The sequence below is a fragment of the Ochotona princeps genome, chromosome 4 (genome assembly GCF_030435755.1).
Source record: "Ochotona princeps isolate mOchPri1 chromosome 4, mOchPri1.hap1, whole genome shotgun sequence".
NCBI classification, from domain to species: Eukaryota; Metazoa; Chordata; class Mammalia; order Lagomorpha; family Ochotonidae; genus Ochotona; species Ochotona princeps.
In genome coordinates this window covers 77,877,929-77,890,808 of record NC_080835.1, presented here as the reverse complement: position 1 = coordinate 77,890,808, position 12,880 = coordinate 77,877,929, and the positions used below count along the sequence as shown (strand labels likewise).

At 43.6% G+C, this 12,880-nt stretch overlaps 1 protein-coding gene across 4 annotated transcripts in view; it reads right to left on the bottom strand.

Annotated features, from left to right (window-relative positions):
• Positions 1-8,263: 8,263 nt before the first annotated feature.
• The window catches only part of POU2AF1 (POU class 2 homeobox associating factor 1), a 79,137-nt gene continuing 74,520 nt past the window's right edge, over positions 8,264-12,880 (bottom strand). For all 4 annotated transcript variants that reach the window (XM_058663931.1, XM_004585045.2, XM_058663933.1 and 1 more), the window contains exons 2-5: positions 11,973-12,103; positions 11,488-11,530; positions 11,125-11,390; positions 8,264-8,715 (exon numbers count right to left, since the gene is read on the bottom strand). In XM_058663931.1, coding sequence (XP_058519914.1) covers positions 8,401-8,715; positions 11,125-11,390; positions 11,488-11,530; positions 11,973-12,103 — 755 coding nt within the window. In that variant the 3' untranslated portion in view covers positions 8,264-8,400. The remainder of the gene's footprint in view (positions 8,716-11,124; positions 11,391-11,487; positions 11,531-11,972; positions 12,104-12,880) is intronic.

Genomic DNA, 12,880 nt, shown 5'->3' with positions numbered 1-12,880 from the left:
GGGAGGGAGGAGTGGGAGGGAGGGGGAGAGAGGGAAAGAGAGAGAGAGAGAGAGAGAGAGAGAGAGAGAGAGAGAGAGAGAGAGAGAGAGATACTTCACCTGTTAGCTTATTCCTTCTCTCTCCATGACTACAATGGTCAGAGTTGGATCAGACCAAAGAAGTGGCAGTGAAAACTGATAAGGGGCACGGGGAATCTGAGGGTTAGTTGTGTTACTTTGTATTTTAATAGAGATTAGGATTGCACAGGTGTATGTATTTGCTGAAATTCATTGAACCATTCCCTGAATATTTGTATCCTTCATTGTATGTAAATTTGACTTTATGATAAAACAGAGCCCTCAACTAAAGCCAGTTTAATATTTATGTGACCTAAAATACTTAGTGGCGAACACCTTGATGTCTCTGCTGACTTTGAAATCCACCCGTAGATAAAACGTACGAATACAGAGAGAGGGTGAATAGATGGATACAGATCAGGGAAGAAGTAGAGCTGGATGTTAAGGAAAAGTAAAGGCAGTGAGTATGTTCAACGTATAGTTCTTTCAATTCTTTTGAATGTTTGTAAATTTTCATAATGAAATGGTGAACAGAAACAAATATAACCCTGATGTGCAACAACAACAACAACAAACAACTCTATGAGAGCCTCCAGACATAATCCAGAGGCAGTGAGCCTAGGTAGGTGTGCTGCTCCCAGCCGCCCACCATCCGCTCTTGTCACAAACAACCCCTGCAACACCCAGAGTTCTGTCAGACCCAGGTTCCTGAATTGAACTTTCCTGGTTAGCGAAAAAACACACAGAATTTCCAGAAGTCTCACACATTCTCGTTTTTAAAGCTGTGGTTACTAATACTATAAGGACACAATAACTACATTGCTTATAAGACAAAAAAATATGCAAAAGGCAAACAAAAAATAAAAGAATACACAAGGAATATATAAAAATGTTCCTATTTGGGATCCAAAACTGGTGAAATGACTATTACAGGTAGGATAATAAATTATTCTCCAGACAAAAGATTCTATTACAATGTTGTAATAAGAATGCTGATCTAAATTTTAAATTTCACTTATATTCTTAACTGACCTGTGAGATATTTTTGAATGTCCAAAGCGTAGAATATAAAACTGCCTTCTGCCTAAAAGAAGCTAACATCCATGAGGGCCTTAGACTATGTCCCACATTACAGGTGGTCATATACACGTATGTCATGGGAATCCTGTATGCTATTCCCATATGAACTGACTTCTGCCTGCTCCAGGCTGCTCTTTCCACTGCCCCACTCTCATGGATGAAGGGGAAGTGACATGTGAATGAGCCTTACTCTGTTTCAAAGCAGCTTCTAATCAAGGGGTGGCACGGAACACAGCAGTCCGTGCCTAGCGTTTTGAACTTGTCCCTGTGTGTGACGTGGGCAGCTGCCAGGTCTGCTCAAGAGCACTTTGGCATCACTATACTTTTCTGTCTGTCCCTGGTCTTCAGACACACAGACCAGAAAGCCACTGTGCCTCAGGCATGAACAGCCAAGTGATATAGCAGTGAAAAGGCAGGAAGGAAACACTCCTCCAGAAAACAGGTTTGTTGTGGAGTTTAGGCATTTTAAAACATGGATCGCCCAAAGCTCTGGAAACCTCTGTGTAAGGATTCACAAAGGAGTACGCTATTTCTTTTTAGTAGGATAGTTTGCAGATTTCATTTCAAAAGGAAAAATACAGGTATGCAAATGGATTTGTCAACTGCCACTATAACTAAACTCCATGGGCAAAGTTACCTGTGAAGGAATATTTGTTTTGGCTCACGGTTTTGGAAGTTCATGGTCTAAATCAGTTTTGGGTCTGATGAGAATGGTAGATAGCAGAACAGCAGCATAGGAAAGATAAAGCCAGGAAGCTATCAGGGCTGGGTCAGGCCACAGTCAGCAGCCAGGAACTTTTCCAGATCTCCCACATGGTTGGCAGGAGCTCAGGGACTTGAAGCATCTTCTGTGCTTTCCTAAGGATATAAACAGGGAGCTGGATTGGAAGTGGAAACTTGAACTAGCCCCTATATGGAATGCCAAGTGTTTCAGGCCGCTGCTTAACCCATTGCACCACAGTGCCAGCCACCAACTTCCAAATGATTCTAACATGCAAAGTGAGAACATCTGTTATAGTTTTTCCTTCTAGCTAGATTATGTGGAGGAAAACACAGCCTTTTAACTTTATGAGAAATATGTTTGCTTCCTCTTAAGTTTAATTTAGCATTTTAATATAGGTGTCACTTTAGAATAAGGTTGGACAGTCTTTTGTGAGAACTCAGGTTTGGCTTTGGGAGAGGACATGGTGACCATGAATGCCATGCTCCTGCCATGCCTCGACAAACACCAAGATCCCTCCTCTGGCAGATCCACTGATGCTCACAGACTTAGTGTTGATTTGGAACACATGATGGCAGGGTCCTTCAGGCCACAGCAGATTCCCAGATGGGTGCTGGGAAAAGTCCCATGCATGCCACCAATCCACATCTCTGCTACTGAAACTGGAAAAGCAGCAAATGACAGCCCAAGTGCTTGGGTTCCTTTTCCCATGTGGAAGAAACTCCTGGCTTTCTGGCATCAGTCCAGCCCAGGTCCAGCTAAGGCAGCCATGTGGGGGGTACACCAACAGATGCAAGATGTCTCTGCCTTTCCTTCCCTCTCTGTAATTCTTTCAAATAAAAATAAATAAATCTTAAAAGATATGTAGTTTGAGTGCTTTAAAAATCCATGTATTAAATATATAAGATGACAACACCTTCAATGAGTTTATGACTGGTTGATATCAACTGAGATAAAAAAATTCTAGTCCAATTTAAAAATGAAGACTTTGTATTATTCCCAGAAAACACTAGAAATTATTTTTGTAATGTGTTTTGCACAACCAATGATACACTACTTTTGTTTAGATCAAAATATCTTTGAGTATCCTTTGCAGCAATGACATTTATTCAAATGAACTAATGAAATCAACTAAAGTTAAACTCAGCTCTTCAAATCATCTCATTTTAAAAAGAAATTGGATATATTCAATAAATATTCTAAATGTTATTTATACCTAATAATATGCAACATATTTTTCACTATTAATAAATGAAATAACAGGGCCAGTGGGATGGCTCAATTGGATATTCCTCAGCCTGCAAGAGCCAAGATCCCATATGGGCAACAGTTCACTTCCCAGCTGTTCCATTTCAGATCTAGCTCCCTAGTTATGGCCTGGGAAAGCAGTGGAGGATGGCTCAAAACCTTGGGACCCTACACCCATGCTCAAACCCTTGGGAGACCAGGAAGAAACTCCTAGCTCCAGGCTTCTGTCTCCAGATCAATTCAGTCCTGGCCATTGTGGCCAGTTGAGTTGTGAACTAGCAGATGGAAGATCTATCTTTCTGTCTCTCCTTCTCTCTGCAAATCTGCCTTTCCAATAAAAACAAATAAGTCTTTTTAAAAAAATGAAATAGCTAAATATTTATTTTACGTTTATCTAATAAAATTTTTAGTATTATAAATGCTTTATAGTGGATACTATATTCATAAAACAGCTCAAGTATATATCAATAACTAAATTTAACATAAAAATACAATGAACATGTATTACTGACTTTTAGAAAACTGCTTCAAAACAGACACCTACAATCATTTACAGTGTCTGTCTAGCCCAGGGTTGGCACTTCATAAAATATGTATTGATGGCCAAAAGGTACATGAAAAAAAAGTGCCCAGCCTTACTCATCACTATGGAAATGCAAATTAAAACCACAATGAGATACCATCTCACACCTGTCAGAGTGAGTATATCAAAAAGACAAAAGATAACAAGTGTTGGCAAGAATGTGCAGAAAAGGGAGCTCTTGTACACTGTTGGTGGGAATGTAAATGAACACAGCCATTATGAAAAACTGTATGAAGCTTTCTCCAAAAAAATTAAAAATAGAACTACAATATGATCCAGTAATCTCACTTCTGGCTATTTACCCTAAAGACTTCAAATAAATTTGTCAGAGAGGTACCTGCACTCCCATGTTCATTGCAGTGTCATTCACAGCAGCTGGATGGTGTTACAGCATCAACCTCAGTATCCATCAACAGATGTGTATACACAGCATGGTGTGTATAGACAATGGAATGCTATTTCACCTTTAAGAAGCAATTCTGTCATCTGTGCCAACATGGACGAAAGCTTAGAACATCGTGCTAAGTGAAACAAGCCAGGTCACCAACAAACATCACCGTCTCACAGTGGAATCCATAAAAGTGGAGTTGAATAAGGGGTACAGATGCTAGAGTAGGAAGGAAATAGGGGAGGCATTAATCAAAGAGTCCTTAGTTAGGAGCAAAATTGGGATTTTTTTCAGATATTTTCTACAGTTTGGTGAATAACTAATTGCAACATATTAAACATTGAAAAATTGTGAAGTGCAAATTTTAAATGCCTCCATCCCCAAAATGGTAAATGTTTAAGGTGATGGATGCATTAAATAGTTCTTTGATTATTTCACATTGCAGTCATAAATCACAACATCCCTTTATGCCCCATACATAGACTGTCAGTTTATAATAAAACTTTAAAATATCAATGAATAGCAATCATAGCCATACCTACAGTATCAGTTTATGAAGGTGTCCACCCACACATTCAGAAGAAATATCTGAGAAGCATCATGTCTCCATAAATCCGATGAAGAGATTATTTTAATCAACTTATAACTAGCCACATCAATGATTAGGGGCATGGAAGGACAGTTTTGGCCTGTCAGTCAAGATACCAGCAACCCATATCAGAGTGTCAGGGTTCTGATACTGGACTCCTGCTCCAGACTCCAGCTTCCTGTTAATGTAGACCCTGAGAAACAGACGTAATGGCTCATGCAACTGAGCACCCGCCTCCTAAATGGGAGATCAAGATTGAGTTCCTGGCTCCTAGCTTCAGCTTGGTCCATTTCTGCAGGTTGCAGGCATTGGGGGAAGAGAACCAGCGGAAGGGAGTGTGCTTGGGTGCTCGCTTGCTGCCTCTCTACCTTTCAAATAACTCAGCACATCATTTTTAAAAGATATTTAGGAGCAATGGATAATAAACATCACAAATTAATTCAGTTCAATGAGGAATTATAGAGTGTGTCATATCTGACTCACAAATGAAGCAAGTTAATAAGTTTTTTTTATGGTTTCTGGCTTCAAGAAATTCATGTTTAGCTCCAGAACATGACCTCAAACTTCCACTTCAAGTTGCATGCTTTCTGATATGCAGAGAATCTGAGCCACTTAGCTGTGTGATTTCACTATTTTCCAGGTACCTAACTTCTTACCATATGTTGTCTCTTCCTTGCACCCTGATTACATGCTGGACATGGGCCATGTCATGGATCAGGATCTTGTAAACTTCAGTCTACACTTGATTTGCCATTTCATTTGTGTTGCAAGTCAGTTTGTTCCTATGGCTACCTCAAAAGACAGTGGATAAGACAAAGTAAATTTTTAATAGAACTCCCTTTAAAATTGAATCTCATTAAAGCAAATGGAAAATTTCAAATACCTTTTTTTCCATGTCCTTTTCCGAGCTTACAGTCTACATGTAGAATGAACCAAAAAGGCAATCATCTAAAGTGAGCTGAATAGCTGGATGTGGTCCTGTTCCCCAAAATCTGAAAGTAAGTCATACAGGAGAACAATAGTGATAATATAAAAACAATTTGTTAATTAATGATAAAGATTAATGATGAAGGCAGTGAACTCAGAGGCTCTTAGTAAGTTAGCAAAGCACCAGGAAAAAGCAATTCTTCCAAAGTGTTACTCATCCCAAGGATTAGTCTTGGAGAGAACCAACCAGTTCTTTAATTTCCATTTCGCTGTGATATCTGGCCCCAAGAAATGACTTCCTTTGGCTTCCTTCCCACGTGGTACCACAAGCCCCTGGATCCAACTGACGGATTTTCAGAGCCTGCTGTAGGAATGCTAATGGTAGGACCCATCCCAGTTACCCAGCATCAGGAAAGACCACTCATGTAACACAAATAACTAGAAGAGAAATAGAATGGAAATATTTGCTCCTCTCCTCCATCCCTACTCTCCTAAAAACCAAACTACGGGCTGCACATATGCTGTGTTTGGGAGAATGAGACTCCTGGAATAACGAGGACTGTTTTAATCTACTCCTGCAAAAAAACAATTTGCAAAATCAACAAGACTTATATAAGTTCCTTCCTCTAATGACTCTGGCATGGGTTCTGAAAGCTAAGGGACATTAATTTGATGAGAAATAAAACATTCCAGCACAGAAACACCTCTACATATCTTTATTGAAAATGTTTCCATCTCAGCAGAATAACCCAGGGGGAAAAACGGATGGATGAACAACCACAAACAATACATTGACTTCGAGAAGGAAAAAAAATACCATTTTAATCTTAGCAGATACATTAAATATTTAATCTAAATTAAAGCATTCAAGATACACCAGATGTCTTCAAGAAGTTCAGGGGAAAGGCAACTAAAAGGTAGATTTATTTTGGTGCAAAACATTCTTAAATTCATGGATAGTTTTCATAATATTCACTTTCCTTCAACTTTTTGAAGAACCACCTATGCATGGATTTTTTATGACAAAATAAATTTGCTTTTAATTCTACTTCTCATGTACTTTTTGAAATACTCTACTATATATACTGGGTTTTAGAAAAATACTGAGAAATTTGTTTCAGAACAAACCCAAAGTGGGAAAAAATTCTAAAAGGTAACTTTCTCCAAAGTTGATTTTTAATTTTTTATTTATTTTAATATTAATTGAAAGTGTAAGGAAGAGAGAAAGACACACACAGAGAGAAATCTTCCTTCAATTTGGTTCACTCCCAAATGCCTACAACAGCCAGGCTTGGGCCAGGCTGAATCCAGAAACCCAGAAATCAACCTGGGTCTCCCATAAGGCAGGAACTCAAGTACTTGAGCCATCATCTGCAGGCTCCTAAAAGGAAGCTAGATTAGAAACAGATAAGCCAGGTCTCATACCAAGCACTCCTACTGGGATGTGACTATTCCAAGCAGTGACTTAACCTCTGCACTAACTGCCTGCCCCAAAAGTCTTCATTTTAAATGGCAAAGGAAATGTGTCCAGAACACTATCATTTCCTAGAAATGTCCTTAACTTCTATGTGAATTCTACCAATGAAACTGTCTGCCTAACAGTGGAAATAGTCACTAGAAGGCAAACATGGTATGCCCAGGAGCACACAATAACAGCCACACTCATTCCCCTGCCAATCTGACATGTCTCCATTAAAGAAAAATAACTACTATAAGTTGGACTGAACTTAAATGGCAGTTATCCTGGCTGAGGGTTCAGTGACCCCCAGGAAGAATGGTGCTTGGATGGAGGCAGCCTTGGCTTCACATACTGGTGGCTTGTAGGTAATCTGAGACATTAAACTCAAGTAGCAGCCACTGAGCTCATCGCTATTGGACTTCAGTGGGTCTGGACTCACGCCCAGCACAGCAAAAGATATGGACTTGGGATAGAAATGTCTAAGCCCATCACTCATCCTGCTCATCACAGCCTGGTTAACCTCATATGTGTTCTCAGGAAAACAGTAAAAATATCCCTTACATAAAGATTTTTCTTAAGTTTGTTATCTTCTTAATAATCAAGTAACCTGGAGCTAACTCATTCCTCTATCTTCCTCCTCTCCCCATAAAGCCCCAGCTAACCTCTATAACCTCATCTGCAACAAAAGACATATCTGTGCATGTCCCTGCCTTCCTTAGCCCACCTCGCTGGTGACCCACCCCTACCCACCCTGATCTTCCTTTAAACCCTCCCACCCATCGCTACACTCATCCCAGGGTCTCAAGATTTTGCTGCCTAGGTTATAAATCTGGCAAACATTTAGAACAACAAGCAAAGGAGTGACTGTGCAAACCAATGACTCAAGGACTCTGGCATCAGGTCTGCCCTTGGCTGCCTCTCTCAGGAGGTGCTGGCAGGGTTGGACTTCACCACAGTGCCCCCCTCTCATCTCTGAATGACTGGGGTAGAACTGGCTTACAGATGGGTCACCAGTGAGCACCAGAGAGAAGAGACCCTCCTAAAGGGATGACACATAATAGAAATGGAAGTGCCTAAACCACAGACCCACAGACTTAGCAACATTCGGAAAACCAAAACAAAACAATAAAAAAAAAAAAACTCTGAAATCTCTAGAATGCCCTGCCCAAAGGAACAGAGCAGAAAAATAAAGAAGAGAAGGAGGCAGAAGGGAAGGTCTACAATTTAATTGCTTCGGCAGAAAGTGTAGCTACAACATGGCTACTCCAGATGTGAGTCTGGGGCTCAAGCCCAGGCTATTCTGGAACTCCTAACCAAGGGTAATAGGACTCCCAGTGGAGATCAAACCCTAAAAGCCTTCCACAGAGAGCGTGTGGTTGAGCACGTAGCTGTCATTATCTTCTTCTTCCAAAAGCAGCTTGTCGATGGTCAGCGAATTCATGGCTCTCCTAGGGTCTTCCATGTCCTGAAGCACTGGCTCTGGGATGGAGATGGGCAGCTGGACAAACTGAGGACCAGGCAGGGCTGGAGCCGGAGGCTGGTACTGTAGGGTGGAGGTGGGCAGCGTGGAAAGGGGTTGAGGCCATGGGAAATAGGTGAGGGGTGCCTGGTGTTCTGGGGCCTCCAGCTGGGGGCCACCCGTGGGCGTGCTGGCACTTCTGGTCTGTAATGGGAAGCACAGGACCAATGATTAGCAGCCCTCAAATACCTAGCGGCCCTTCCTCATCCTCGAGGGACATCTTCATTGCCCCCTCTTCAGCTCTGCCTTTTCCTGTTTTCTCCTGCTCCAAATCTTCCTCACACAAGCAGCCATACTTCCTTTCCATGTGTCACTTTGACACTTCGCAGGCTTGTGTCTCTTTCCTACTCAGAACCCTCAATCTTGTCATAAGAGACAAATGGTAACAAAGCCCTACAACTAAGCAGATCAAAGAGGATTTTCCAAATTTGGTTGAATATAAAATGCATCTCAACTTCAGGGATCTTACAATGGAAAATGGAAATGTATCCTAAAATCTGTGAACTTGTAACATGTTAAACAATGAGCATATGATAGGTAGCCCAGGAGTTGTAGCTGGGAAGTGGCTGTTATCCTGCCCAGCCACAAAGACAATCCTGGCTCCACCCAACTGCATAGCATCCGGAATCCCTGTAGGCCAGAACAACTCCATCACCTCCCAGCCCTTGGCAGTGATCAGCATAGGAAGGTCTATCTACTGCTTTCTCTGTCTCTGATCTGTAACTCCACCTGCTAGTCAAAGACTGGCTTCTTACTACTCCTTCACAGGCGACAGGTGCAGGTGGAAGCAAAACTTGCCTGCATACAGTAACGTAAAAGAGGAACAACCTCCCCCTACCAACCTTCTCTCTGGTTACCACAATGTCTTGAGAATCAACTTATCAGAGTCATTCAGGGCACAGCTCTGCATCAGGTAACAAAGCAAATCCTGGCCCTGGAAGTCTGGGGCAGGGCCTGGGATTCTGCATATCTAATCTGAGCCCAGGGGATGCCAGTGCAGCTGCTCCAGGAATCAGTGTTGAGTAGTAAGGATTTAGGGTATTGTCAATAGAATGATGGAATAGGATGGGCACCCCAGAGGTCACTTGGCCTCTGAACACCTGGGGGATGCAGGCATCCCACTGTGGCACACAACCACTTCCCTCCGCTGATGTGAGTTAGGGGCCTCCAGCCCAGGGTCTTGAAACCAGACAAATACAAGGAAAGCCCTTATAATTAGCAGCATTTAAAAAATCCAAATGAACACCCTCTAATTTGGAACCATCGGCCTGTACAGATCGAGTGCAACTGCAGGCTTCTTCACTCAGGGATAGAATTACATCATCCCAGCACCTCCATAGGCCTTATCTCTGCTGATCACAGCCCTGACTAGAGAGAGGCCTAAGCCAGCTTTGATGAGTTCACTTACAAAATGGCAAAACAAATAAATTACTTCTTAATGAATACAGTTTGTTGGATATACAGAACTGTTCAAAGCAGAAGGTGGGGATGATGAAAGGCAATAAATAATAAAAAAGAATCTTCAGTAATGAAATGCTGGGAACCATTATGTTCTCAAACCCGTAAGTCCCCTGATATGGAAATAAGTGGCCTGGGGGGAAGTGTTGAATTCTCCTAAGCACCTTCAGCAGGCCCCACAGTTGGTTTTCTGGATAGCCAGGTGGGCATGGAGAAGAAGGGCTCCGGAAGGATGGGCCTGGAGGGTGTTTGGAGGCAGAGGCCGAGGCAAGCGCACTGGGATGATGCTGGATCCTGGAGGGAAATGGAGTGTGGGGAACCTAAGCAAGCTTCACCATTGGGGGTGGGCTCTGTCAGTACACCTGGGGTCCCAGCTCTACTGGCCACAATCTTCCGAAGCTGGATACCATGCCACGCACAGTCCTTTTCCCCATAACCTCTAGGGGAATTCCAATTTCTTTGGTCCAACAGGAAACACTTACCTAAAACTGTGCTTTCTTCCTCTATTCCTGATGGAATGGGCTCTTCCTTTGCTATTTCACAATGGGAGGCAGCCCTTGACTAAGTTTGTAGCTGTACATGAGTGGCTAAGGGATTTGAGCCTAAGCATCCTGACATAGAACTCAAGAAAAACTATCCCACAGGTGGATTTGATTCCATCAAAAGCACAGTTTCTTGAAAAGTTGTATCTCCTGTCACATGGTCTTGAAATCTCTCAGGAAATTCCAGTGTTAAATGTATAATCATCCCTTAGGCTGTATCTAAGGATAAAGGAAAGGCTTCGTGGGCCTGAGGCCCCACATAGATCTCATTCATGAAAAACTTCAGCTTCTAACCAAGACTCCCTGCCTATAGGGCAGCTGGGGAGATTGATACAGAGGCAGGAGAAATATCTCCCGAACCCAAGGGAGGATCAGACACAACCAGAGAGCTTGGGGGATGTTTTTTTTGGAAGGCGCTATGGGTCAAAAGGAAGAATAGGCTTCCTTGGATGATACAATGGGCTTCAGTAGCCTGATTGGCCTGAAAATCAACAGCAAGCAACTGCAGGGGTCAGATATTGAGAGTATCCTCAGCATGGGCTCCATGACGTACCGTAACATTAGTAATGAGTGGTGGAGAGGCGTAGGTCAGCACCGAGGAGGGCCCCACCACCGTATAGCTGGGGCACACGGGCTGCACGTACATGTCAGTTGAGTAAGGGCAGTTGACGGCCTCATGGGACACATACTCAGTGTAGGGTGTCCATGGTGCCAGGGGCTGGAGGGTGGCTGGGGCAGGTTGAGAGAGCCAGCCAGCACACAGGGCCCCCTCCTCTGTCACAGTGGAAGCAGACATCTCCATGTCAAGGCAGGAAGGACCTGTGGGAAGAAGGAAATCACAGAACTGCAGGTGCCACCCAGAAGAGGGCCTCAAGGAGACCAGGGTTGGGAGGGTGGGGAGGAAGCATGTTCTTACCCACTGTGGTGTAGGTTGCCAGGGGCTGGTGAGGCAGCACCACCTAGAGGAGAGGAAAGAAGACAGGATTGGTATTGAGTCATCTCCAGTGGGCCCTGGACAGGGGCTTGCCTAGAGAACAGGGTAAGAATCACCCTTGATAGAACAAAACACTCCAGCCCTATAACCTCCCTACTCCCTCCACACCCTCACACACACACCATCACCACCCCCTTCCAACCTACACTGGTGAGGCAGTTGTGTTTGCATGAAGACTGGCATCGTCCCCTTCGCAAGGACATTTCCAGTTCACACCAAGGAGGTATGAATCAGACCATGGTGAGAACTTTGGTCACTTTAAGGCATCACCAACTTGCTCTACCCTAGGTCTGCCCCTAGGGGCAATCAGCATGGCACTTGCTGCCTTCCTGCTCCCAATGAGTAGCTGCCCTGGTTGACCCTGCCAGCTGGCAGCTGGCCCCGCTGGCCACAGGAGGCCTTCTCACCGCTGTTGGTGTGACTGGCGCCCCGCTGCTGGCATGGCCACGCTTCCTCCTCAGCAGTTCCTTCACTGGCTCCTTCACACGGACGCCCTGGTAGGGCCGAGGTGGGGCCGGAGTTTGCTCTGGAGCTGTGGCTGTGGAAAGCAACATGGCTGGAGGAGCCCGTGGCCTTTTCTCAGACTAGCTCCCACCCCCAAAGTGCCCATTTCCTGGAGGATCTGATGGTTCACTTCTTCCATTTTGTGTGATCACCGAGTTGACCCAGAAACTCTTTCCTAATCCCGTTGTTGCTTCTGAGCCCCTTCAGTAGCTTCCCTGAATGGCCTAACTCTCTAAACTAGGATTGGAAGACCTTCCCAGTGGGATCCAAAACTGTTTTCTTAACCACTTTGTACCCTAATTTCTACCTAAAACCTACAAGTTGATACAATACATCTTATGTTCTCCACATCTCATCTCTTCATATTTACTTGAGGTGGCAATCACTTGCCATGGGTGGAGTTGGCTCCCACTTCTCTCAACATCCTAATTCCTCCGGACCCAAGGTTGACACAACCCTCCTGGCTGACCACTATGGTCGTAACCTCTGACACACTTCTGTTTCAGGTTAGCAGACCTTCAGCTCCAGTCCCCTGACAGTCTAGCTGTATGATCACGGGTGAGCTATCAGACCCTCTCTGTGCCTCTTAGTATGCAATTCCTTCATCAAAAGAACTGTGCGAGGAATCATCAGACACAACCCATGGGAAGTGCAGCGTGTCCTACAAAATCAGGTAAAGGGTCAGCATTCAATAAACTTGCAGTCTGCAATATACTAATGAGTTGTCCCTGTTGATAGAAATTTCTTTTGCCCTAGCTAGATCTTAAACGTCTCAAGCTGAGCTATTATACCTGTTTTTCTACATCTTCTT